Genomic DNA, 27,064 nt, shown 5'->3' on the forward strand with positions numbered 1-27,064 from the left:
TATATCAACGCGGTGAACGTTAATTGGGTGGCTGAATTCAGTCGAAGGACCAATAAGAAGAAAAACCTTCGTCCAAAAGACTCGGTAACAACAAACTCCAATTTTCTGATTGGTTGATGGGTTTGACAGACAACCGCTAGCCAATCAGAATGAAGGATGCATCCAGTTCATGGTATAAGTGTAAAGAAAGCACGGAAACCGCTGCTCTTTCGCGTGAAATCACAGAGAAGGTTGAGCAGAGAACCGGTTAAGCTTCTTAAACATTTAGCTAGAATTTATTTATTAATTGTAATCCAGGTTGGACGACCATGGCTTCGGGAGGGGAGTGAGTATAAATATCATAGTGTATTCAGACAGTGTTTATTTCGAAAAAAAAGACCAACCAACAAATCCCTTTTAATTACCTAATGTAAGTTAAAATACGTTAGTTTATTAAAGTTAGCTGGAATGCTAATACATTGCTAACAGGGTAGCTAATGGGGTCAGTCACTTCATCCTCCGCACTTTTGTCCGTTGGTTAACGTAACAGTGTAGTTCTCACAATTGTACAATTCCCTATGATTGTTGACATTTGTCTAACTGTTGTCATTCAGGCCGTTGTCGTTGACCGGTTAACGGTGCTGAGCGTTAGCCAGCTGTGTGACAAAGCGCAGTCATCGCTGTCGTGTTTGAATGCTAACATTAGCTTAGCAGCATTGGCAAGGCCACAGCCATCCACCATCACACATCATACCGACACAGTGGCCTACCCACCGGTGAATGGCCCGTTTTTAGATTGGTTATCAGATTTTCATTACAGCGAATATAAATGAGCTCAGTAAATGACATAAACCCATGTTACCTGTTAAAGGCTTTAGTAAAGAAAACGCTAGGCAGCTAAATGGTTATCTTTATAGCTATAACTGCACAGTACAAACAAGCTAGCAGGCTAACAGTGTTGGACACTCATTCCAAATGCCTCTGTTTAGTTGGATTCTATTTGCCGTTAGCTGAACAGTAATGAAATAATACATGTAAGCAATATGTACCCCACGATTACGTTGGTAGCTAACGTCTGAAAAGTCACGCTACATTTGTAGCATGAGTGCTTAGGGAGGACCTAGCTAACAAAGTTTTTCTAATTCTTTTGCTGTGTCATCTGGGCTCGCTTACTTGCCAGTGGGTTAGCGCAAAAGCTACGGTTAGCGTGCTAACAACATGAAAGAGAAACCATATAAACTGTCCCGGACTTTTACAGAATCTTATTGGTGATATTATACCCATATGTTTTATTTTAATATTTTGAATGTACGAATGATGGCGTGAATTGTCCGTATGTAGCACTGAATCACAATCGGCGAGTTGTGTAAACGACCTGTTTGCACTGAATACCTCAAAGTTGGTCATAAGTGCTTAATTACAAGAGTTAATGTAGAAACATGGGCATGGAAGATAAAATGGGGGTTTCTGCCACATCCTGTAAATTACATTTATAATACTTATTTCTGTGGGTCATTATAAAAGTCTACAAACAATACACTGACGTACACAACTTAAGCATTTGCAGTAACAACACAAGGTACCAAAATTTTATTGTACAAGAACTCCCATTTGAGTACTAGACATGCCAGTGTTGTTTTTACAGTGTTGCACAAGCAATTTTTGAAGGAGTTCACATTATTGACTCCTTTATTAAAGTTGACTCCATTATTAAAGTTTCTTTCAAAACAGAGTAGAAAAAAGTGCTTTGCATTTCCCCAAAGACAAAGCCAGAAACTGTTACAAGTTTCACAGTGTGCACAGCAATTTTTGAGCCAGTTTCGTCAACTTTATTAATGATGTTACTACACTTAAAATTGACTTGTTCTATGACATGGTAATGATAACATTTAACTGTTTTTATTTACAAGTAGTTTTCCTTTTCTATTTATTCTAATGTATATAATATGCGCGGGCTTGAAAAAAAAATTGCCAGGCAGAGCGTAGTTAACATTTCAATTGATTATCTCAGAAAAAAAATCAAGATTTTTGAGATGGTAACCTCAAATTTTGACTTGGTCAGCACTTTTTTTCCTTCAGTGGTGGAAACTACACATGAGACCTTAAAGGTACTGAAATATTGTGTTTGACTTTTTTATTTTGCGTTCCTCATAGATCCAAAAATGATGATCTTGCAACTGCAATTCTGAAACAGAAGAACAGACCCAACAGACTGATTGTTGATGAATCCATCAATGAAGACAACAGCGTGGTCTCCCTCTCTCAGGTAAATAGTTGGAATGGTTTATGGCTTTATTAACAAGTTCAAGACTTTGATTTGTCATGAAAGGTAGTAACACTGATATTCACAAAATAATGGTTTAATGTGTTTAAAGACCAAAATGGATGAGCTGCAGCTCTTCCGTGGAGACACAGTGCTGATGAAAGGAAAGAAGAGGCGCGAGACTGTGTGTATTGTGCTGTCTGATGACACCTGTTCTGACGAAAAAGTTCGCATGAACAGGGTGGTCCGCAACAATCTGAGGGTCCGCCTGGGTGACGTCATCAGGTATGTAAAAGCACACAACTTTATAAAAAAATTTTAACAACTTTTGAAAAATTTGTGTTTTTAAGGCTATTATCTCCCTCAGCATTCAGCCATGTCCTGATGTGAAGTACGGAAAGAGGATTCATGTTCTTCCAATAGATGACACAGTAGAAGGAATTACTGGCAACCTGTTTGAGGTCTACCTGAAGCCATATTTCTTGGAGGCTTACAGGCCAATCCGCAAAGGTGAGTACCAGTTTCTTTTGTCAGACCAGAGGTTTTATTTGCATATTTTATCTCTTTCAGGGTACACCAGCTTACCACTCTATTGAAACTGTATGTTTTCAACTTTTACCTTGTCAAGGTGACATTTTCCTGGTCAGAGGAGGAATGCGTGCTGTGGAGTTCAAGGTGGTAGAGACTGATCCATCCCCTTACTGCATCGTTGCTCCTGATACTGTCATTCACTGTGAGGGAGAGCCAATTCGGAGAGAGGTAGGTAGCAGCAACTGTGTGTGGTTTAACTTGTACCGAAAAGAAATGGAAAAAATCAACTGCACAAAAATGTGAACAGCTTGTGTTTGAACATGCAGGATGAGGAAGAGTCCCTGAATGAAGTGGGCTACGATGACATTGGAGGAGTAAGGAAGCAGTTGGCTCAGATCAAAGAGATGGTGGAACTGCCACTCAGGCACCCAGCCCTGTTTAAGGCCATAGGAGTCAAGGTGAGACTGCTGGGGCTATTTCTTTCTTTCTTTTTTTTAAATTAACTTAAAAAAAATGTAAATTGAAAATCCGGTTTAGCTTTCTTCTAGAATTGTAAAGTAAGAATTTTAACTGTATTTTTGAAAAGAATGAGGCCAATTTTCCCACTCAGCTAAACAATTTATACAGCCTAGAGATCCTAATCTGTTCCAGTAAAAGTATACCTGTGCAGGAATGACCTGTGGAAAATACCTACTGGTAATGACACGGACTCTTAGAGTATTCTTCATCAGAGTATTCTTAGAGTATGTGTGTTGTTGTTTTTTTTCTGTTTGTTTGTTTTATTTTTTGTTCTTTTTTTTGGGCTGTTGTGCTATGCTTATCATATCTGGTATGCATTTCTAGTATTTCATCAAAGTATAGTAAGAGTGCTTTCTATATTTTGTTTGAGTTTCAGTTTGTTTCATGTAATGGTTGACGAGAGGTTCAAAGTTCAAAGAGATTCAGTCTGCCGCCTTTATATCAGTCATAAAATACTTTCAATTTAAGAAAAAAAAAAATCTTGTCTTAAATTTGATTTCATTCCTCACCCCCCTTATTTACAGCCACCGCGTGGAATTCTGCTTTACGGACCCCCTGGAACTGGAAAAACTTTGATTGCCAGAGCTGTGGCCAATGAAACGGGAGCTTTCTTCTTTCTGATTAATGGTGTGAACGTTAATTTATTTCTTCTATACCTACGTAATCCTAGTTAGGACTGTTTGATGCTGGAGTGGATTTAGATAGGGTTTGCTGTTTTTGTTTTTTAATGTCTGTGATTGATTTAAATGAGTATTTATGAGAGTCCTATCAGTAGCTGAGACTATGGGTGAGGTTGCTTTTCAAACTGTTTGCCTGTGTCTTAGGCCCTGAGATCATGAGTAAGCTGGCTGGAGAAAGTGAGAGTAACCTGAGAAAGGCCTTTGAGGAAGCTGAAAAGAATGCTCCTGCCATCATCTTTATCGATGAGCTTGATGCAATTGCTCCAAAGAGAGAAAAGGTAAGCAAGATCATGGAACTGAATAGGTGGCTAAATACACACACACACACACACACACACATACATACATACATACACACACACACACACACACACACACACACACACACACACAGTCAGTTTTATTATGTGACTCTTGTGAAGTAAATGCAAAAGTTTATGGACCTTGGAAATGAAAACAAAATGTTTAGCAATTATTTATGTATTTATTGAAGTTTATTTTTTACTGTGTTAAAAATCTAGCAGCTGCGACCTGAACCAAAACTCTGTCGTATTGATGACTACCTGATTAGGTACTCTAATTCAGTCAGCACTCTAATTTCTACATGGGATTTAAAATGTCCTGTTTTTTTATAGACTCATGGAGAGGTGGAGAGGCGCATTGTTTCTCAGCTTCTGACTCTTATGGATGGCCTGAAACAGAGAGCTCATGTCATTGTCATGGCTGCCACCAACAGACCCAACAGCATTGATCCAGCTCTCAGGAGATTTGGTAAACTGTATTTAAAGCATGTCTTTAATTTACTTTATGGGCCAAAACCTAAAGAAACATCCACTTTGTGTGTGTCTGTTTGCAATTTAATTTATAACATCTCACCATTTCACTACAAATTTGTGTGAAGAGTAATTTTAAACAATATTTAGGCTTACATTTAAGGCTTTAATCATTTATTTATGTATTTGGTTTTGCATAATATTCAGCAGTGTCAGAATATGTTCGTTACAGCTTCTCTTCAGGCAAATTCAAATATAATTTTTCAAGTTAAATCATTACTTGAACCGATTCGTGCACATGAAGTTGTTAGATTTTTAGATAACATGAAGAGTTCTGTTTGAATGCCTCCTAAAACCATGTCGTTGCAGTTTTAAAACTGCTGGTGTGTTGATTTTGTGGGGTCTGCAGTTTAATTGTGGGTCACTTTCTCACAACTCTGCACTTCAGTTTGTCAAAGCTGTCAGAAACATCCTAACAAAGGCTTTTCAAAGAGTTAGACATGGATGTTTTCTGAACATTCAAATATGAATGCTGTTAAATGGAATGATTTATGCTGGTCTTCATACTAAAATACTTCTGTAACATCAGCAGATAGTGTTGTACTTCTCTGTTAGCGAGGCGCTAAACATGGGGTGTAAATGTTTTATTTATTTATTTTTAAACAATGTTCAGTGAACTATGATGGGGGGATGCATCAGCTGCAATATGTGCTCAACAGGAAGTTAAGATGGGTTGTTACTGTGCAAACACATCAGTCATGAATTCCCACACCATGTTTCCACATTCCTGAAACATGGTGTATGCACCAATGCAAAAAACAAATTTTCTTGTTTGTATTTAAATAAACAGCTAGTTTTACTTTTGAGTTTACTCTTGGACTTTAATAATCTTATTCATGTAACGGTTTCTCATTAAAACTAATACTTGGGTTTAATCTTTGTCACTTTCAGGGCGTTTTGACAGGGAAGTTGACATTGGTATCCCTGATGCTACTGGAAGGTTGGAGATTCTCCAGATTCACACCAAGAACATGAAGCTGGCTGATGATGTTGACTTGGAACAGGTTTGTACACATAACTCCTTTCTTGTAATTGGTGTGGTTTAAAGATACAACACACGGATTCCTTGAACGATGGGTATAGCCATATGGTTATTATTGCCTGAGACTAAGAAGTAAAATTGTACTACATGTTTTAAGTAATTATATGTAACTATTGTTAATCTGCTGTTATACTATCTAATGAAGAGCTACTTTCACATTACTCAGTTCCCAAGCTAACCTTAGTGACTGTACTTGGCCTGGCATTCAGTGTATTATAATTGTTCCTTGTGACACAGTCATCCATTATCAAGTAGCTGAGTTGCATAAAGCTACAGATGTAGGTCTTTGTCACATGTAAGGCACATTGCTTGGAAACCTAGGTGAAGAATTCCTAAGTGTTGAGCTCTCTGTTTCCAATTTTAGGTAGCCAATGAGACTCACGGGCATGTGGGTGCAGATCTGGCAGCTCTGTGCTCTGAGGCTGCTCTGCAGGCCATTAGGAAGAAGATGGACCTGATTGACCTGGAGGATGAGACCATTGATGCTGAAGTCATGAACTCTCTTGCTGTCACCATGGATGACTTCAAGGTAAGCAATCTGATACTCCTTCGTTAACTGGGGTTACTGTTACATACAGGGTTGCTGTCATGGTAGGGACAGTACTATGTATCTGAGTCTGGAGTTGGATTGATGCAAATTTCATTAGGGGCTATGCCAGGTTCTGTGTTCAAGAAAGTGCATGTCTGATGTCTTCAGCAGTTCCGGCCTAAGATGGTATTCACATAGCCAGTAGTTGCCTTTTGGCGTCAATACTAACACAATCAACTCTGTTATCCAGTGGGCTCTGAGCCAGAGCAACCCATCAGCCCTGAGAGAGACTGTTGTTGAGGTTCCCAACATTACCTGGGAGGATATTGGTGGTCTGGATGATGTCAAGAGGGAGCTGCAGGAGTTGGTGCAGGTATGAGCCTCATTTAGAAATGTCTGAAACAACTGATACATTGTAAACTGAAGGCTTAGTGTTGTCTCTAACTGTTTCCCCCCTTACTTGTACTTAATTTAGTACCCAGTGGAGCACCCAGACAAGTTCCTCAAGTTTGGCATGACCCCATCCAAGGGTGTGCTATTCTATGGTCCCCCTGGATGTGGTAAGACTCTGTTGGCCAAAGCCATTGCCAACGAGTGCCAGGCAAACTTCATATCTATCAAAGGACCTGAGCTGCTCACTATGTGGTTTGGAGAGTCTGAGGCTAATGTCAGAGAGATCTTTGACAAGGTGAGACTTTGTAGGATGTCTGTCGTTGCATTTGGATGTCAGAGAATTTGAATGTTGTTAAATCAGAGCTGTCACATTTAACAGTTTGGTGCTGGATAGGACAGATTTCTTTGTAGATTTGATGTGTGTGCTCATCTTCTACATGTAGGCTCGTCAAGCAGCCCCATGCGTTCTCTTCTTTGATGAGCTGGACTCCATAGCCAAGGCCCGTGGTGGCAACGTGGGAGATGGCGGTGGAGCCGCAGACCGTGTCATCAACCAGATCCTGACTGAGATGGATGGAATGTCAAGCAAGAAAAACGTCTTTATCATTGGAGCCACAAACAGACCAGACATCATCGACCCTGCCATCCTGAGACCTGGCCGTCTGGATCAGCTCATCTACATCCCCCTGCCTGACGAGAAGAGCAGGGTCAGCATCCTGAAGGCCAACCTCCGCAAGAGTCCCATCAGCAAGGTGACAAAGCTGCTACTTACTCACACAACTGACATACCCACTTAACTCTTGTGTTGTTTTTTTTTTTGTTTTTTTTCTTGGTGTAGTTACTGTAGCATAAAGTAGCATACAAACAGTTGATGCTGAATTCCTGTAAAATGTTGTCATTTTGTTAAAAATTGAAAATTTGCTTCTAATTACTTCAGGATTGTTTATTAGAACAATGATAGATGTTAAGAAATGGTCTTACAAGCAATTTAGAACATTAATAGAAATGTCCCCTTTGAGGTTTCATCAGGAGTGGCATCTGGTGTAAAAACTGCCAAATGAAACCTCAGCAGAGATGCCCAATATGATGGCCCCCTTGTGACAAGGGGAGCAGCCAAAAGTAGCTAACAAAAAATGTGACTTACTAATTGTAACTGAATAGAAGTTAAAATTTGACATTGTCTCCGTTTGATAGGATGTGGACTTGGACTTCCTGGCTAAGATGACCAACGGCTTCTCTGGAGCTGATCTCACAGAGATCTGCCAGCGGGCGTGTAAACTGGCCATCAGGGAGAGCATTGAAAACGAGATCCGCAGAGAGAGGGAGAGGCAGACCAACCCATCAGCTATGGTCAGCACTTGTTTTATCTCCGTGTTCACTTTTTCATATCAGGATGAGCATCTTCAAACTATTGCAATGCTGCTGCCTCTGATCTCTCATGTATAAAATGTTGATTTCATAGGAGGTAGAAGAGGATGATCCTGTACCGGAGATCAGGAAGGACCACTTTGAAGAGGCAATGCGATTTGCTCGCCGCTCCGTCAGTGACAATGACATTCGCAAATACGAGATGTTCGCTCAGACACTGCAGCAGAGCCGTGGCTTTGGCAGCTTCAGGTACTTTCATTTCATACTAAATTTTGAAAGTCATGTAGTTTTAAGTTTTGCAGAAAAGAACCATTAATGTGGATGCTATTCCTTCTAAGTTCTCATTGATTGTACTGTAATTAGAGCTGGGCGATAGAACGATATGTATTGCGAAATAACTTTTTCTCGATAGAAAAATGAAACTAGAGATTGTCGAAAGGAAAGGCCAGAGAAGTTCCGTAGTGTGGAGGTATTTCGGCTATTTGAAGTCTGACCAAAAAACAGAGTAACACGCACTGTAAATTGCGCCAAAAGCATGTTCCCACAAAGTCTGGAAATACAACAAACCTTTTTTATCAACTGAAGCAGTGTCACCCACTAGAGCACGCTCAATCTCTGACTGAAAGCGCTAATTCGTCATCGAAAACAACCAGGGGAATCCCTGCGAAGCAGCAACAGTCAATTAAGTCGGCTTTCTCCAGCGTCTTACCATATGACAAAAAAGCTGAGAGACATAGCAACATAACGAATGCCACAGCTTACTGTCTTGCTAAAGACATGCTACCAATAAACACGGTCGAAAATGAAGGATTCAAGCAGCTAATTAAGGTAATGGATCCTTGTTACCAACTCCGTGGACATAAACATTTATCTCAGACAGCGCTTCCAAAGCAATATTATATAAGTTAGTCAATTTTGTCTCTTCTTCTGTAAAATAAACTAAGATTTATTTTTAGAATTAATATTTTGTTTCTAAGTGACAATTTAGTAGTCTGTTTTGTTTGTTCTATTTTGAAACTTAAATGCTTTAGTGGCTCATATCATGATATGAAAAAATCTTATATCTCCCAGCTCTAACTGTAATATGACTATTTTGAATAGAGTAGATTCTTTAATACACTCAAAAGCTGAAACCAGCTGTGTATTTAAAGGATATCTAGAGAAGTTTCCTCTGAATGTAAGAATAAAGAATAAATAAAAATGTTTCCTTTCAGGTTTCCCTCCAGTGCTGCAGGCGGCAGTGGTCCAAGCCATGGCTCTGGTGGAACTGGCACCGGTCCAGTGTTCAATGAAGATAATGATGATGACCTGTATGGATAAACATACACTGCCCCACAGTGGTCAGTACTGGGATCACACCTGTACAAATCTCACCAGATTCCACATTTTTAGGACTTTGTGCTTCTTTCATGTGTTCCTTTTTTTTTTTCTTCTTTTGTATGGTTTTTTTTTTTTTCCCCTCTTTTTTTCTTTTTTCTTTTTTTTCCCCCCTTGGAGAAAGCATGTAGCTGCTTGGTTTGCCCTGGCTTTGATGTGGGTGGGGTAAGGGGATGTTGGAATTGGAAGGTGGAAAAACTGACTGTGGATTTCTTTTTCCTGGGGTGGGGGGTGATGTTTGAGTGGCCTCATTCTCAGTATATCACAACCAACATGAATGACTATAGTGATGGAATTCTATGCTAGAAAGAAAAGAGAAAAAAAACACAAACATATTGCTAATGACTTCCTTTTTTTGTTTTGTTTTTTTAAATAAACAGTAGCATATAATGTATTACAAATTTGTCAAGGTTATGTTGTTGGAAAATAAAATCTCACGAAACAGAACTGTTGTCAGTTTCTATTAAGCTTTTTTTATTGCTTGTATATTAGGCATTACAAAATTAAGTTAAACAGATACTTGATTCATCAGAGTGAGGTTAAATCATCTGCATTTATGGTACCTGGTATTATTTGCCATTTATCTGCCTGTTTGACAGAGATGTAAATCTTGCAGAAAGACAGCATGTAACAAAGTTTTTGTTTGGTTCACCCCCCCCCCCCTACTTCTTCTACCAGACACTAAAACTCTTTACAGGGCAGTTTGTAGTTGATGAGTTCTGTCTGTTCTCTGCTGCCAGCAGAGTGAAAGTATAAAGACGTGATCAGTAGTGCTGTCACTGGGCTAAGATACTGTTCAGTTTCTGTCCACACAGTGTCACTGTAAGTGTGAGAGAAACACTGCTGCTTGGATTTTTTTTTTTTTTTTTTTTTCTTCCCCCATACTGAAAATGTAACGGGGGTGAAAATTGATCAAAACCAAATTGATCAAAATTACTGAACTAAAATTACTATGAAATTACAGTCATAGTGACAACTCTTCTTAAAAAGTATACATCGACTTTGCTGGAGACTCAGTAAGCATCATGGAAGGGGAAATGAGGATGTTCAGCATCTCTCCACACTCTCTTGCCGTCTCTCTGTAGAAACAAATGCAAATTGTAGTTAATGGTTTATTTTAATAATTTGCCTATTAATGTACTACTATACCCAACTAACTCCAAACACTTCTGAGAAACTGTTTAAAATCCAAGACCTACTGAAATCACCAGCTGTGAGCCTTCTCCAGAGGGAGACTACAATAGCTCATGCTTTGGTATATAAACATCTAAATATTTAAGCTCTGGGGGAAGAAGCAGTTCAGAATTGTTTTTAGGTGCCAAGGAGACTTGGTGACTTACCTCGACTGTTGGAGCGATGAAACGCTTGTTGTGGTTGAAGGATTCAATGCTCTTCGTGTCCTCTTCTGACAAGGAAAAGTCAAACACGTTCAAGTTCTGCTGGATTCTGGAAGGCGTCACGCTTTTGGGAATACACACAACACCCCTCTGAATGTGCCACCTGCAAATGAGTCATTGAGTCATGTGATTAGTCAAATAAATGGAGGAAACTGTTAAAGGGATTAGTGGTGATTGTATTACTTTGAGTTTTCCTGCCTTACCGGAGTATAACCTGGGCCGGTGTCTTCTTGTATCTTTGGGCTATTGCTCCCAGTCGAGGATCTGCTAGCAGACTTGGTTCATTAGCGGAGGCCCAGGGTCTGTCTCCACTGCCCAGAGGACTGTAAGCTGTCACACAAACTCCCACTGAGCTGAGATGGAGGTATGAAACCTGTTACTTTGACATATTAATCTCAGAAAGGATGACTGCCAGTTTGAATGTTAAACAATCATTAAACTGACCGACAGTGTGAGAGGAGATCTGCTTGAGACAAATATGGATGGCATTCAACCTGTAACACAGACACACAATTATTAGTTACAGTTTACTGACTTGTTTGAACAGAGCTGAAAAAATGTAGCTGCACCTGGTTTACTACAGGTTTGTGTCTGGCCATGCTTATGATGTCATCAGTCTGCCTGGCATTGAAGTTGGACAGACCTATAGCCTTGACTAGCCCTCTATCTACGAGGCTCTCCATGGCAGTCCAAGTATCCCTGTAGTGTGTGTCAGAGTAACAAATGCTTCCATCTTCCTTTCGAGGCATCAGTTCCTTCCCCCTCCTGAAACGCCCACACAGAATAGCTGCTTCAGGTAAAGTGACAATTCAATCTCTGCTCAGTTACAGCCAGATGGAGACGTATTAACATTACTGAGTGTGTGTAGTCACTCACTGAAATGCAATGGGCCAGTGCATGAGGTAAAGGTCCAGGTAGGAGAGACCCAGATCTGCTAAACTGGTCCTGCATGCCTCTTCAACATCCTGGGGGTCGTGTTTGGTGTTCCACAGTTTGGAAGTCACAAACACTTCTTCACGCTGCAGAGCCTGGAGCGGAAAGTATGACACGGATACAAACCAATGACTGCTCTGAATACAGGGAAACACTTGAACAGGGCACATTACAGACAGTGACAAGTTTGAGCCTGATGGTAGTGAACTGCAGACTTGAACCTATATTAAAACCAATCTTCATCTACATGTTTTGGCTTACAGACCAAATATTAACCACTTCTTCAAAACCATTTGCTGACACAGTGATTTGTATACACTCTTTGGACTCTTCTTTATTAAAGAAACATTGTGTTATTTGGGTTTCTGACATTTATTTGAAAAAAAACAACAACAACAACAACAAAAAACCCACGAGAGAAGTATAGATGAAAAAACATCTTGGCAGAGCTTCCTAACCTCAGAAATATAACTAAAACTGTCATACATCTCTAACCCTGCAGTGGCCCTCAGGTTTAATAAACAACAGCAACAATCAACAGAAAAACACTTCACAGGTAAGATAAGGAGCAGATATCTTGTTTGTTTATGTGACTAAACTGAAAATATTTATCCGTTTTTTAGCTGAATGTCAGTAGATTTATCAGTTAACACTGTAAAGCCTGAAACATGAAATAACTGCCAGGAAATTCTATTTAATTGTAAATAAATAAATAAATAATAATAATAATAATTAATTTGCTCACAGTAGCACTGCATGTGTCTGATAGGCTACCCTATTACATGGTCCAGCAGATAGCTCCTACAATTCTTAATATCATTCTAAAGCTCACTTTTAAAGCTCTGAGTCAAGAAAGCATGTGGATTGCTTTGAAAAGTTTCGGCTAAATATTTGTAGTTTTTACTTTTGTATGTATTTTTATGGCACGTGTCCACACCAGCCTACTGATGTGGCTGACGTGAAGAGAATAAAGGCACCTGGAGCTGATTAAAAGACCACCAAAGCTCACCTTTCCTGGACCCACCCAGAGAGCCAGAGCCTCTCCAACCTCCTTTTCATTCTCATAAGCAGCAGCACAATCAAAGTGCCTGTATCCACACTCTAAAGCTGTATGCACCGCCTGCTTCACCTGAGAACACACAGAGACAGACGTAAGCTATAAAATTCCACCATGTCCAAAAACATTTGTTGGACCTGCTAACTCTGTGTGAGTGTTTATGTCCCTGCCTGTCCCGAGGTACTTTTCCATGTGCCGAGTCCAATCACGGGCATCCTCTGCCGTGTCGAGAGAGTCACAAAGGTGTTCATGCTCCAACTCTGAGAATCTGGCGGAGAAAAGACAAAGAGGAGTGTGTGAGGTCTTCACTCGCGAGCTCATATGAGGCTTAGTTGTCTGGTCATCATGACCAAGTCCTAACACTGAGTTACTGATTAAAACACATATGAGTTCATTAACTCTGCACTACAGCTGGGGTCATGTGTATGAATCATATACTCTACATATGCAAATTCCTTTAACAAGCAATCGTCTTGCTTGCTGACCCACTTTTCTGTTATTAGCTGTTCTTTTGCCATTTGAGCTTAAAACTGTGTTTCGGTGAAAATATAAACTCTTTGTGAACTCAGCCCCGTCGCAAGAAATGGCTGATGCGGCTAGATGCCATTCGTCACAGTGCAGAGTTACTGGAGCACATCTCAGGCAGCCTTTCCATGGTTCACTAATTGCCTGTTTTATCCTCAACATGTGGGGCGCACACACAGACTTTGCTCATCAGGCACTGCAGTTGTTTCACGTGATCTCCCAGCACAGATCACCTTCCCTTTGCTCTGCCCAGGGTGCAGGAGAAAACATTTAAACCAGTAACCATCAAACACAACCAGCATTTGAATATAAAGTCTTTCTTCTCGTACCTGGAATTGCTTCAGAAGATGAACCGGCGATCAGTCGAAGGTTGAGTCCATCAGAATTTTAGCACGCTGAGGTCAGTCTGTCTTCATATGTTTATCTGTAACTACGGCTGATGGAAAATGTCCAAATTCCACCATGCTCACTGTTAAACATTCATGACCAGGGTCACAAGGCAGATTTATTTGTTTAGAGGTGCTGGTGGCTGCTCAACTTTTACTTTCATATTACTATCAGAATTTGGAGTCTCTTTCCAGTTTTGATCTTGCTAACCTTAAATGCCCAATCAAATCAATAATCTATCCATCTATCTACGTCTGAGAAGATGAATGCAGCAGGGAAGATGAAAAAATAGTTTTGATACAGAGATTTGTTTACATTCTTTTGACTATTTTCTCTAAAGAAATGTCGGATAATTTAGTCTTCAAACATGAAGTTAAACAAAACCATGACTGAAGATTAGACGAACAAATCTTGATGGATCTTGTTAACCTTACAACTGTAATAAAAACTGTCAGATAAATGTATTACAGTGGCCTTCATGCGCAAAGCAAAAATACAAATACACAAAACCCAACAATTTTAACTTTACAAGCAAGGTAAGGACAGGCAGGTGTTACGGTGGTAAAGTGGTTAACAAGACAGTTACTGGTTCATGTTGGATGGCTGGGGCCATTCTGTGTGGAGCTTGCATGTTTTCCCTGTGCCTGCATGGTACTCCTGAGGGTCCGAACAACATTTGTGAAACTTAAGTAACGATTCTAAATTGGTCATACCCGTGAATGTCTTTCTATGCTGTCCACTCTTGCCTCTGTACGCAACCACAGAAGATCTCAGATCAAACAGAACTTGAACAGTGTGACTGAAGTGCAAACTTTTAGCTTTAATTCAAAGCATTTTACAAAAGTATTGCATTAACTTTTTAGAAATTACAGCCATTTATAGTCTCCCATTTTCCAATACTTAAAAATTATCGTCTGACACGCGGTTTCATGGCCAGGTGAGATCTGTTCCTTTGTTATTTAATGATAAATGGCGCAGATAGACGATATGGAGTTGGAATGGACTCCAAGTGATGAACTTGCTTGAGGTACCACAGGAGACAAATATGGTGCTCAAAGACAGAATTATGTGCATGGTTAAGAGAAACAACATCTAACAAAGTCAAGAACACTCTTTTGTAGGCCTATTCTTCAAACGTCTACATTCGATTATGAAAATAAATACAGAAGGTCTACAACACAGTGAAAACTACTCGTATTTGGTTTTTCAGTCTTATGGCATCCTCCTTCATTTCCATCAATATATCCTTGGATCTCATATTACGGTTTATCCTGGAATAATGAGAAAACAGGCCTCAGTTGGCCATGAAACTGGTTGTCAGCCAATGGCCATAATTGTTAAGCAGTGAATGGAGGTGTTTTGTAAAACCCCTTTAATGAAATCAGAGAATCTGCACTTCAAACACATCTTTATGCCTGGTTTAAACTCCACTGTGGTGGTGTAAAAGAGGCAAAATTAACAGGTTAAGGTATGTTTGTTGTTGCTGTTGTGCGCTGAGAAGGGTTTTAATCTTATATAATGTTGCATGTTGGTCTTTTCTCCTCCCCCCTCCTTGAGGTTTTCTTCTTTCCCACTGTCGCCAAGTGCTTGCTCATAGGAGTTTTTCTTAGAATGTAAAGCACTTTGAGGTGAATGTTATTAGGAACTGGTACTTGTTCTCAAGCAGCAATAAATGAAAATGAAGCAAAGTGCTAACTTCACACATTTGGTTTATTTGTTTTCATTTTGAAAAATTCATAGATATTGGCATATGCACAATAAGCAGTGTAAGTGAGTCTTTGATTAGCAGCAGCAGCACTTGTTAAGCCTGGTTGTTGCCACAGGACCATCACGCAAGTCATTCAAGTCTCTCCCCAAAGAGAAAAAAACCCATATCTTATAGTTTTGTCTTTCACAATATAAAAGAGAATTTATCAAACACGAAGCATTCAAATATTTTCCTGTACACCTCATTTATACGACCTACTAGGACTGTCAGCATAACCCACACATATTCTCACCACTGCTGCAAATTACAGCGAGGAAGAGCTCAAGGGCGTCCCCTGCAGCTGAGACAGAACAGTTTTTCTATTTGCACTACTACAGTTTGTAATGTTTGATGTACAGCTGTTAGGGAACAGAGGCATTTATCACATCGGAAACTGAGGACTCCATGTAACCAAAAAAGTAGACAACAATGCGGTCTACTTTTTGGCATTGCTCACAGTAGCACCGAGACATGGCCTTCAAATGCCACAAGAGAAAGCAGAATATCCCACAACAAAGCTGGCTTTCCCACAGGAATCGGTCTAACGTCACACTTGCATTCCTCTGGGAAATCCAGCAATTACTTGTATGGCACTTTACAAAGACGAATTGGCAAAAATCATCAGTCTTGTATCAAATCACTTCCTATAAATGATCCTTCTTACATACAGTACAGTAAGGTGAATTACTTTACATAGCTTGCTTACCGTTTTTTAATTCATTTTTTATAAAATTACCAGGTCCTGGTGGTAACGCCTAACACAGCATAGGGCATCATGTGTTGTGTTCATGGCTATTTGTCTTTATTATAGTGTGACCTGTATGTGTGTTCACATATGTGGTATGACACCGGGCTAAGGCACCTAAATGTCCCTCAGATATTGAGCCAGGCTATTCAGTTCACAGCTCAGAAGGGAAAGCACCGATATTATGTGCAGATATCTAAACTTACACTGCTGTTACAGTTACGTGATTGTCATTCCCAGATTTTTCCATCGCAGCTAAACTATGCTAATATTATTGGAGTAATGCAAGAGTTTTTAGAGCTCTGTGGCACTGCACGTCTAGGGATATTTTAGGGGAGACAGATCATACTAATGGCCCACAGATTTTCAAGCATAATTCTTTATTAGATTGAAAGCATGGGGGAGAAAAAAGAAGAAGAACTCCAGCATGTGCCAAAGGAAAGGCTATGCTAAAAACCACTGAAGCTGCTGGTACACTTAATGTAAAAATTAAGCAATCCTATTTTGACATGTTTGGAAAACAAAATCCTGTTCTCGTTATAAAATATTTCACGCTTTATCCTATCACAAAAAGACGAGGATCAGAGTCGGACGGCATATAAAACCACTGATAAATCCGTATAAAACAGTTAAGAAAAGAGGTTCCCTTAAAAACCAGAATCGTGCTGAGCCCATCCTCAGCACCGCTCCGCTGCTCAGGGTGCTTGTGTGTGTATTTGTGGGTCTGTGTGTGTCTGTGTGCGCGCGCGTTTGGGCTGAAAGACAAAATAAATATGAGTACTTTACATCCTGATACTGCCATTCTTCCTTTTGTGAAGTCCCTAAATTATCACAGCACATGTTCAAAGCTGTATTCATTCACAGGGACATGAGGGTAACTACAAACAAAGAAGGAGTAGATGAAGGAGTGTAGTTTTTTTCCTCAGGTTTAGTCTGGAGTTTGTGGTGGCGGAGTTAGAGATGTGTCTTTCTAGGACTGGGGGAGGTGCTGTCTGATAATTTCTCTGGACTGAGGGGGGATCCTGTCGGGAAAACGGACCGAAAACTCCACGATGAGGTCACCACGCTGTGAGGGGTTCTTTGGAAAAGGCAGGCCTTCGCCTCTGAGTCGTTTCACCGTCCCTGGCTTGATGATGTCGTGACAAGGGAGGGAGATAACGCGGTTTTCCAGCGTGGGAATGCTAACTGTGCAGCCACACAACGCCTGGAGAAGAGAGGAGATTGAAAGGGTTAATATCATTAATAGGAATAAAATGCCAAATCCATGAATATCTCGGTGATGTAATGTTTCGTTAAAGTCTGCAGTCTTCATATCTTCCCCCAGTACGCTATCGGGAGGCAGTATTTGTTGTGCTTTCGGTGTGGTGTGTGTAAAAGTATGTGAAGAAAAGAAATTGTACTGACAGCACTGCGGGGGTCGAAAGAGCAGTATTTGGAACAGGAACATTTAGGAAAACATGACTTGGCAGTGGGAAAGTTTTCTAGTCTTTGTGTGCGAGGGTGTTTGTGTTTGTCTGTGCAAGTGTGTTAGGGAGTGTGTGTAAGTGTGTCAGCGTTGCAGGGCCCCACATTGCACAGGGGACTAATTTTAGCAACGGTCTCATAGCTGGGACTAATGAAGTGAGGCAGGAATCGGCTGAGCTCGTAAATAGTTGGAGGGCCTGTCAGATCCCCACATGCACACAAACACACACATGCACAGACGCACACTCACTCACATGCCTCACCTCCTTATCACAGTGCCTGATGCATCCAGTCCGTGTAGAGAGCGCTAAACTAAACACAGAGACTTTCCGGTTATCACGACTTCACAGGCTTTCCAGTGAGCATCATTCACCAGATTTGCACTTAATGGAAAGAACTATTTAAATCCACAACAGTGTGAATGGACTTCCCTTTTTTTTTTTTTTTTTTTTTTTTTTTTTAAATATAACACTTGAAAAATACATCACTACAAATAAAACAGTAAATAAATACTATAAAAAGGTGTGGAAAAGAGAGAGAAAACCAGTGAGAATGACCAGCAGTAGAATTCACTGTGAGCTAAAGGGTTAGGTTAAATAATGAAGACGGGGAAACAGAAGCCTAATTTGGAGATTCCTCAAACTACTCTAAGACAAAGAAAGATATAGAAATTAAAATTAAACATTTTAAAGTTGTTAAAGGGTCGGCTCTCTTATGCCATTTGTTACTGGCTCCATTAAACTTTAGCCGAGGAGATAAAAATGTTACCGTTCATCAGGTATAGACCAATTTTAACAGCATGTTGCTATTGTTACTGTGCTACTTTTAAATGCATTTACAGCTAAGGCTGATGAAATACACTCACCAGCCACTTTATTAGATATGGCAGCAACTCAATGCATTTGCAGTTCAAACAGAGCATCAGAATGAGGAAGAAATGTGATTTAAATGACTCTGAACGTGACACGTGGTTGTTGCTGTCAGACAGGCTGGTCTGAATATTTCAGAAACTGCTGATCTACTGGGATTTTTCAACACAACCATCCCTAGTGTTTACAGGCCGTGTTCCAAAAAAGAGAAAATATCCAGTGAGTGTCAGTTTTCTGGGTGAAAATGCCTTGTCGAAGCCAGAGATCAGCAGAGAAGTGCTTTGATCTAATAAGAAGGAAAAAACAACTCAAATAACCACGCATTACAAATAAGGTATGCAAGAGAGCATCTCTGAATGCACAACGTGTCGTACCTTGAAGCAGATGGGCTACAGCAGCAGAAACACCACACTCATGTCAGCTAAGAACAAAAAACTAAAGCTACAATTTACAAAGGCTCACCAAAATTGAACAATAGAAGGATGGAAAAACATTCAGTCTGATAAATCTCTATTTATGGCACGATATTCACATGGTAGGGTCCAAATTTGGCATGAACAACATGAAAGCATGGATTCATCCTTCCTTTTATTAACGGTTCACGCTGCTGGTGTGGGAGATATTTTCTTGGCACACTTTGGGCTTGTACCCACTGAGCATCACTTAAACCACAGCCATCCCTTTATGACCACAGTGTGCCCATCTACTGATGGCTGCTTCCAGCAGGATAACACACCATGTCACAAAGCTCAAATAATCTAATACAGGATTCTTAAACACTGTACTCAAATGGCTTTCTCAATCCAACATAGTGGCTCTGGGATGTTGTGGAACTGGATTTCACATCATGGATGTGCAGCTGACAAATCTGCAGTATCTGTCTGATGCTGTCATGTCAATATGGACTAAAATCTCCAGCACCTCTGTTTCCAGCAGACTTATAGCAAACCAAAAGCGTGTCCAATCCAGTACTACATACCTACCTAATAAAGCAGTGAGTGTGCATCTAGTACAGGTAACTATAGTGGTGCTAGATATAAAAAGGGAGATCACTTATATCACCTGGGTATCATAAAAGATCAAATCCCTGAAGGATTAAGATACTCAATAGCTAGAGATGTATAAATTCAATCCCCTTCTGAGGTAATTGTGATTTTTGCCCAGAGCAATAGCTCCAAGATCCAATCCATGCGCTTAGACACTATTGTACTAATTGGAAGATTTTCAGGCTGTGTCTGTTTCTTTGAAAAGAAACTGGGGTGTAAATGTGGCCTGGAGAGCAGCTGCTTCACAGGACCAAGTTTTCCAGCCATGACATCATCATCATCCTTTAACCCATCACATACATTAGAGGGTGATTTCTTTGACTGCAGTGGAGAGCAGTGGCTCATCCTTCAGTTATGGACAGCTCCATTGACTAACACACGTCTCGCACACAGACAGGTTGCCATGACGCTCAACACACATTGCCAGCTGATCCGAGGGCCCACTGATTGCATAAGCCTCAGCACAGACAACAAGGCTTTAGAAACTGACACAGACACACAGTCACTTTTTGCTATATTTGAAAGAACATTTTCTAGACTTGTATTACTGAGGGCCATATGCTAATGTTAACTTTCACTGTTAAAACCCAACAGTTTTGTTACATTTAGCTGTCAGAGCCAGCTTAAGGCGTGCTCATAGTCCGAAGTGTCCTTACAAGTGTGGGCCGCCTGTCACAGAGCCTGTCCTGAAATACTGGTTGCTAATGCTACACACAACAGATGCTGCAAAATGCAAATGCTGTTTTACTCCCATAGATTCAGCAGTTATTTGCCAGAGAGCTGCAAAAAAGCTGTCCACGTTGCCTTTAGAGCCCAGCAGCTACAGTTGTCCTGGATGTGGATTTTACAGCAATGACAGGAGCTAGACAACTCAGAGGCTTCATTATTGCCATAGAGCCTACCTATAGATCCTAATATAGACTGGTTTCAGGGAAGCCAGTGAGTCATATTTGAGGTAAACTCTCAAATTGCTTCTGACTGTAACTGTGAAAAGACAGCGGGGCTGAATGCTACCTCTGCTAATGTCTCCCAGGAGTTTATAGCATAGCCAAACAAACTTGGAGACACTAAACTGAGCCGCTGATCAGGGCATGCTTCAGGCAGAAAGCAAAACTGAACAGCCAAATATCTGGAGACTCATACAGCAGCCAAAATATGACTAAACAGAGATACCTGCTTCAGAAAGGCGATTGCAAATATCAGCATGCCTCAGTCTCACCCCTTTTGGTTTTTACTTTGTAATGAGCACTTGCAGAGATTTTTGCTAATATAATCAATCATCTCATTAGTGAAGCTATATTCTCTACTGAAGAACTGGATAACATTTGCCACATTATGCGTGGTAGGTTTTCTAGCATGCGGCATGCATCTGGTGCTGTGATTTTACTGCAGTATTTAGCATCACATCTTCAGGAGAGCAGTGGAATATGAGCTCTTATTTGCTTTGGATACTGAATCATCTGACCCACTTCCCTAATATTCCCTAGATACCCCCCCGACACACACATCCCAGCCACAGTTCCCCTTCGCTTCCTCATCTCAACTTTAGCTGCGTCAGAAATTAAGTCTCTTATCTGGCTGCTGTGGGAGCAGAGGGTTTTAGCTGTGGGAGTTCTGCAGTGCAAACCTAATCACTGTGCTGGTTTGATCAAGTACCATCCCCTGCTTAATGTGACTCAACAAACTCTAATGTGCTCTCGTCAACTTAGGCTTCATTGTCTTTCCGTGTGCAGACGCACTTATTTTCCAGCGCATTAACTGCACGGTGCGAGAGTCAGTGCTGCTTTTAGAGGAAACCTGCTAAAAAAAAAAAAAAAAAAAAAAAAAAAAATGGGCCCGAGTTGAGTAAAAACAACATCTCCCCTGACATCTCCAGCTATTTGAGAACACCTGCCATTAAGCAGATCACGTCGAGAGCAGGCCAGTGAGTGGCAGCGCTATTAGAAACATTAAAGTTTGTCTAATATAGAGCCAGAGCAGAGCTGGTGCTGGACTCTCTGCCCTCTAATTAAATGTCCTGCCAGTCACAGTAATAACAGCCTGGATCATCACCAATGTCACACTGCAATCCGTCTTTAATGGAGTGTGTTGGCAAATACGCTTGAAGATGGAGAGTGTGTGCACACACACTTGCTTGTGTGCAGCTTTGTGCTTGTGTGTCTATTTATGTATTGATGCATATGTTTTCATACAGTGTGCAGAACAAGTGAGGATAATGGCTTTGTGCCAGTCGCACAAATACACCACATTCTGGCTTCCTCTATCACAGCGCAGTGGCAGAGACTCTGATGCACACACTCTCCCACCTTGGTATGTTTGATATGACCACCCACCCAGCACTGTTAAATTACAGACACACCTCTCTGGGGTGAATGACATGAATAATTTGTATTTTTAGTTCAAACTTTGCACATCTTCATTAAAAATTAACCTGGGACTGCTCCACTGAGATTCAACATCAGAAGCTTGGCAGCATTATCTACAACTACATGTAGAACAGCAACAAAGAGAGTTCAACTGGTGACAGAGGGAAAATCAGAAGACAAGACAGAAGAGAGAGGGAGGTTAAATCAAAGGAGACGGGCGCACCTCTTTTAGGCTGATCTTGCAGTTATAGATTATGTTGGAACCGTCTCTTTTGAAGTGGGCGTGCCCTTTGTCTTTAAGCACAAACGCTATGTCGGCGGGAATGTTCTCAGGGGTCTCGTCCCCTTCCTTTGGGAAAGTAATCTTGGTCCCCTCCTTCCAGCCTTTCTTGATGACAATGTTGAGGATCTTGTCCTCCGTCCTCATGCTCCGTCCGTCTGGGTTCAACCTGCGGCGCGTGATCTTCATGCGCTTGGTGCAGCCGTGGAAGATCTCTTCCAGCGAGACCTTCAGCTCGTGGACGACCGGAGGATCCTGCTGCTTTCGGTTGGTCCCGAGGCGCTCTGATGGTACGCCTCTCCTCCTGCGGCCTTCCCCTGGGAAGCCATTGTTCATCCCCCCCGGAAAGCCAAACTGCCTCCCAAAATGGGTAAAGGGATCATCCTCGTCCATTTCCGCGTCCTGCTCCGTGTCATTGCTGTGGTCGTTGTGGAAGGAAAAGCCGTTGGAGCGACTGTGACTGCGGTTGGAGCCGAAAAACATATCAAAGGGGTTGGAGCCACCGAAGAAGGAGGCAAAGGTGGCATGGGGATCTCCATGAAAAGTGTAGTGGTACGATGAACTTCCGGGAGGACCCGAAGAGCTGCTGCCTCCTGTTTTTAAGCCTGAGAGATTTAAAAAAAAGAGAGTGAGAGAAAGAGAACAAGAACGTGAGACCTCACATGCACACACTCAAACACCCACCAGCTAAAATACACACAATAATATGAATTCAGATACCAGACGTAGGACCTAAACACAAAGTGTGGGTAACAGTAGAGAGAAGAGTGGTGCCCGCGTAGGTGGGAAAAATCCCACAGCATCACCGGTCTTCCAAAAGCACTGCTGTTGGAGAAACTCAGGTCACTCCATCCAACACACTCGCACAAAAACACACACTTACACGCACACGTTTTCAGCAGAGACACATGCACAGAACACCCACAAATGAAAACTACAGCAGTCGGTGCTATTCATATCTGAACCACGTAATAGTCTTATGCCATCTGTCTGTCATCTAGCACACCACACAGACACGCACACAGAGTTACATACACACTCCACGGGCAGCTGAGGTAGACTATAAGGTATTAGAGCTGGTAAGTGTTGTTGACACCGAAGACAACAACAGAAAATTAAACATGTGCCAGCACATAAACATGAAAACATGGAAGAGACGGCATTATTACTTCAGTGACTGAAACCCACCAAGCTGCGATATGAGATGGTTCCTGAGCTATTTCAATAACAACTTAATCCATCATAACCCCGGCTTAATAAGGCTTCACTAACAAAGCCTGCACTCTCTGACCCCTTGCACTCAAATGACCCAGAACGCCCTCTCCTTACCTTCCTCTCCCAGCTGATCATAGACCACCCTCTTCTTGGGGTCACTCAGCACCTCATAGGCTTCTGCGATCTCCTTGAACTTCTCCTCTGCGCTAGGATCCTTGTTCTTGTCTGGGTGAAAGCGAAGTGCCATGCGCCGGTAGGCCTTCTTGATTTCCTCCTCGTTGGAGCCCTTGGGGATGCCCAAGGTCTTGTAGTAGTCCTTCCCCATGGTGGCACTCTCAGGAATGGGACCCCCTCTTCAGCTCAGGCTGTTGTCAGTCACTGGTGAGATACAAGACTACTTTAGAGTCTTAAGATGGATACTACGCTGAAGGAGAGGTTATATTTGAGTTGGCAAAGGTGCAGAGTGGACTGCATCCATTAGGGTTTTACTGTGAACACTATTTAATGATGCTGTAGCTGGAAATAGAAGGTGCTGCTTTCACTGCTGAAAAATCAAGAGTGCCGAGGAATCCCCCTTCATCTAATTCATCACAGGGCTTCTGGCGACCAGCTCAGCCTGTTAGGCAGGGTATAGATAATACTTTAATAATAATGGTGATGATTATCTGCCTCCATCCCAGTTTTGTTTAACCATCCGGGCATAAAAACCCAAATGGACAGGCAGAAGCGCTTCGCCGAAGCACTGCGGTGGACACAGCGGGAGCGCACAAGGCAGGGGGAAAGCCTGGTTTCATCTGTAACACTAAAACACCCTGACTATCTGCTGCTACAGAAACCGTTCGCTATTACAGTAAAGCCCACTCCCACGGAAAAAAAATCCTTTAGCGTGACAATTTCAGCTTTATTTGTGCCACTGTAAAAACCAACGGCGGGTTTAATCTGACTCACATTCCGACAGAAAGGAAAAGCCTAAAAAATAAAAAACGAATAAATGGACAGTGAGAAGAAATACAAGAAAAATCCTACCAGGAAGCTTTGCAATTAATGAAGAATCAGAACAGCATGGCCCGGCTTCTCCCTCTCTCTCTCTGTCTTTCTTCCCTTCAGCCCCTGCTGTCTGCCTGCCTGCTGCTCTGATGCTGCTGGGTCCTTATAAATTGACGTCAGGACGCCGGGAGGATCACTGGCTCTGAAATAACCGGTGACCAAACACCGAGATCCCCCTGACGTTTCTCTGAAAAATCTCGGACAAATGTCCATGAACCTTCGAGTCCACATCCACCGTGGGTAATAATAATAATAATAATAATAATAATATATATTTTTTAAAAGCAGGGTACCGTTCTCTAAAAATGGATTAAAGCATGGGTGCGCAAGGAATCTATGAAAAAGTTACTAAGTGATTGTAACTTCTTTGATACGGGGCTGTGTTCGGTTTTTAATAACTCCTTTCACTCTGGTGATGGTTGATAAACCTAACCCCGCTTCTCGTCCGCAGTCGTGTTCTTTTCTGGTCCACCCGACTTTGAAATTTGCGCAAATATAGAAAGCTTTTCCTTAAAAAGCGTCAAAACATTTCCTTACCGAGCCTGCTCCTCCTGCTGCTGCTGCCTTGTTTCCGATTCTGGTCCTGTGTCTGAAAATTGCAGCCGGGAGAGCAGACCCAACCCTCTGTCAGCCAGCAGCACTCTTTGTTCAGGGTCTGCTCACATACACACAAACAGCACAGGCTGATTTCTATTTAGGATTAAGTTAAATTAGTGGCCTTGGTTTAACTTTTTGATTTATGGGCAGTCGAAGCTGGCAGGTCTGGGGCTTGGGTGGACATATTTGGAGAGGCGTCGTCCTGATACCTTGCTTTAATTTTTTTTTTCTTTTTAAAGGAAAAAAGAAAGCGGTGTGTGTTAATGCGTGTGATCCTGCAGTCGTGCCTGGATTTAATCGGTATAAACACTGACTGCTGAGTCATGTGATGACTCCCCTCTTTCACACACACGCATTTTCATCTTCTATCTTTGTGAAAAGTTAACATCTATTCACAGTCACATCCTACTTTCTCAACACCAAACCTCAACTCTCACGCTTTCTCATCCCTCAAAAACCCATTACATCCTCAACCCAAATCTTATTTTTAATGTTTTCACTTTTACACTTAACCTCACCCCCAACACAGATTACCTTTTTTCCTCCCAACCTTTAAGCCTTTCACCTATTATTATAAATCCAAGTTTAGCCATTTCCAAAATAATCCATCTGACCCCAAACCTTGACCCAGAGCTGCTTGGAGATTGTTGGAGAGTGAAAATGGCTCCATCAAGGTTGATGTTTGGTAGAGATTCAACACATACACAGCTTCTAAATAATGTCTTATTATAATAAGTATATAAGTATATATAATAAGTATAATAAGTCTTAATTTGAACAAATCAGTAAGCAATAAGCATCCACATTTAGGCCTTCATCAGGTTACGTGCTTTACTAGTGAGGATTCCCAAACAAATAGTTAAACTTACCCAAACCTGTTGACAAATGGTCTTAAAGCTCAGAGTGACCCCTAGACTGTCCTTGTGTACAAGTGAACCTGATATTACAAGATTTCACATCTTGTAATATGTGAAATCTATTAATCTTCACATTAATATGAACTCAGATACCAGATGTAGGACCTAAAGACAAAGTGTGGGTAACAGTAGAGAAGAGTGGTGGCCACGTGCTTAAAATCCCCAGAGATACATTAAATAGATCGTGTTCAATAAAATTTGCCTTATTTGGAGATTTTTTTTCCATCTTTCACTGCAGGGAGATTTCATTCCACACATCACATCTCAAAGGAGAAATATTCCTTTGTGCAGATCAGATCAAGGAGCAGCCTACCTAGCTTTAAAAAAAAAAAAAGTAGAAGAAAATTGCATGTAATGTGGAGGTCTGAGTCATTATTGATGACTTTTAGCGTTAAGTGCACATGAAGGTACACCCAGCAGGGTGAAACGCTTCTTGTCGAATTGAGACGGGGAGAGATAATGAGAGAGAAATAAAGGCTCATTTAGGTTTGAGTCATCACTCCCCACTGGACTGGCGAGGAGGTGCGAGAAAAGTGGGCGTCTCAATGGAGGAGTCTGTCTGACACACGCTTAACATTCAAAATAAAGCAAGCACGAAGAGAACTGGCGTATAGCTGTGCAGGGCACTGGGGAGACATTCCTGTGCGTCTCGATAGGTGTGTGTGTGTTTTGGCAGTGGGGAGGGACTTTGAGCCATTGCAGCTGTCCCACAAGAACAACTGGTTAGTGGTGGAGTGCTATTCGTGCTTGGGAATGTGACTGCCACTGAAACATGTTGAAGCTGACTGCAATGCAACATCCGGTTAGGTGAAGATCCGCATCTGTCTTTATCAAATCACTGAACTGGTTACACAATCGACTATTCTTATTCATTACAGGCAGGAGGTCTTGCATAACTGGTGAGCTTTCAGAGAACAGAGTCACATTTCTGCTGCCGTGCACCATGTGTGTGTTTGTT

The 27,064-nt window shown here is 41.4% G+C and overlaps 3 protein-coding genes across 5 annotated transcripts; 1 reads left to right on the top strand and 2 right to left on the bottom strand.

Annotated features, from left to right (window-relative positions):
- The first annotated feature begins 185 nt into the window (after positions 1-185).
- On the top strand, positions 186-9,961 carry LOC120726232 (valosin containing protein). Its single transcript, XM_040019645.1, has 17 exons — positions 186-325; positions 2,134-2,245; positions 2,355-2,527; positions 2,610-2,752; positions 2,871-3,001; positions 3,100-3,231; positions 3,817-3,919; positions 4,117-4,250; positions 4,608-4,743; positions 5,697-5,809; positions 6,212-6,376; positions 6,627-6,749; positions 6,852-7,064; positions 7,213-7,521; positions 7,964-8,119; positions 8,232-8,386; positions 9,352-9,961. The coding sequence occupies exons 1-17, from the start codon at positions 309-311 to the stop codon at positions 9,455-9,457; spliced, it is 2,421 nt and encodes an 806-aa protein (XP_039875579.1). The 5' UTR covers positions 186-308; the 3' UTR covers positions 9,458-9,961.
- Positions 9,556-15,397, bottom strand: akr1a1a (aldo-keto reductase family 1, member A1a (aldehyde reductase)). 2 transcript variants are annotated; one of them, XM_040019658.1, is made up of 8 exons: positions 13,756-15,397; positions 13,072-13,169; positions 12,854-12,973; positions 11,788-11,939; positions 11,481-11,676; positions 11,356-11,405; positions 11,115-11,264; positions 9,556-11,014 (listed from the first exon to the last, which is right to left on the bottom strand). In XM_040019658.1, exons 2-8 carry the CDS (start codon positions 13,150-13,152, stop codon positions 10,750-10,752), a joined length of 1,014 nt encoding a protein of 337 aa, XP_039875592.1. In that variant the 5' UTR covers positions 13,153-13,169; positions 13,756-15,397; the 3' UTR covers positions 9,556-10,749. The 2 variants fall into 2 exon arrangements, with proteins under 2 accessions (XP_039875592.1, XP_039875593.1); XM_040019659.1 differs by having other exon boundaries at positions 9,556-10,593; positions 10,855-11,014; positions 13,072-15,397.
- Positions 15,398-15,914: 517 nt separating this feature from the next.
- On the bottom strand, positions 15,915-25,454 carry dnajb5 (DnaJ heat shock protein family (Hsp40) member B5). 2 transcript variants are annotated; one of them, XM_040019655.1, is made up of 4 exons: positions 25,130-25,454; positions 23,660-23,923; positions 22,274-22,935; positions 15,915-17,509 (listed from the first exon to the last, which is right to left on the bottom strand). In XM_040019655.1, exons 2-4 carry the CDS (start codon positions 23,868-23,870, stop codon positions 17,276-17,278), a joined length of 1,107 nt encoding a protein of 368 aa, XP_039875589.1. In that variant the 5' UTR covers positions 23,871-23,923; positions 25,130-25,454; the 3' UTR covers positions 15,915-17,275. The 2 variants fall into 2 exon arrangements, with proteins under 2 accessions (XP_039875589.1, XP_039875590.1); XM_040019656.1 differs by lacking the exon at positions 25,130-25,454 and adding an exon at positions 24,572-24,774.
- Positions 25,455-27,064: the final 1,610 nt, after the last annotated feature.

This window comes from Simochromis diagramma, unplaced genomic scaffold (assembly GCF_900408965.1).
Source record: "Simochromis diagramma unplaced genomic scaffold, fSimDia1.1 OVJJ01000822.1, whole genome shotgun sequence".
In the NCBI taxonomy this organism is placed as follows: domain Eukaryota; kingdom Metazoa; phylum Chordata; class Actinopteri; order Cichliformes; family Cichlidae; genus Simochromis; species Simochromis diagramma.

What these genes read in the sequence shown, in the direction of transcription:
- LOC120726232 (XM_040019645.1), top strand. An exon ending in CGCCTGGGTGACGTCATCAG is followed by an intron (nt 2,528 to 2,609) that starts GTATGTAAAAGC and finishes TATCTCCCTCAG; the next exon opens with CATTCAGCCATGTCCTGATG. An exon ending in TTACAGGCCAATCCGCAAAG is followed by an intron (nt 2,753 to 2,870) that starts GTGAGTACCAGT and finishes TACCTTGTCAAG; the next exon opens with GTGACATTTTCCTGGTCAGA.
- dnajb5 (XM_040019655.1), bottom strand. Translation starts at nt 23,870, where the DNA reads ATGGGGAAGGACTACTACAAGACCTTGGGCATCCCCAAGGGCTCCAAC. An exon ending in TGATCAGCTGGGAGAGGAAG is followed by an intron (nt 22,936 to 23,659) that starts GTAAGGAGAGGG and finishes TAAATCTCTCAG; the next exon opens with GCTTAAAAACAGGAGGCAGC. An exon ending in GCAAGATCAGCCTAAAAGAG is followed by an intron (nt 17,510 to 22,273) that starts GTGCGCCCGTCT and finishes TCTCTTCTCCAG; the next exon opens with GCGTTGTGTGGCTGCACAGT.
- akr1a1a (XM_040019658.1), bottom strand. Translation starts at nt 13,152, where the DNA reads ATGAACACCTTTGTGACTCTCTCGACACGGCAGAGGATGCCCGTGATT. An exon ending in TCTGGGTGGGTCCAGGAAAG is followed by an intron (nt 11,940 to 12,853) that starts GTGAGCTTTGGT and finishes TTTCCGCTCCAG; the next exon opens with GCTCTGCAGCGTGAAGAAGT. An exon ending in GATCTCCTCTCACACTGTCG is followed by an intron (nt 11,265 to 11,355) that starts GTCAGTTTAATG and finishes CCTCCATCTCAG; the next exon opens with CTCAGTGGGAGTTTGTGTGA.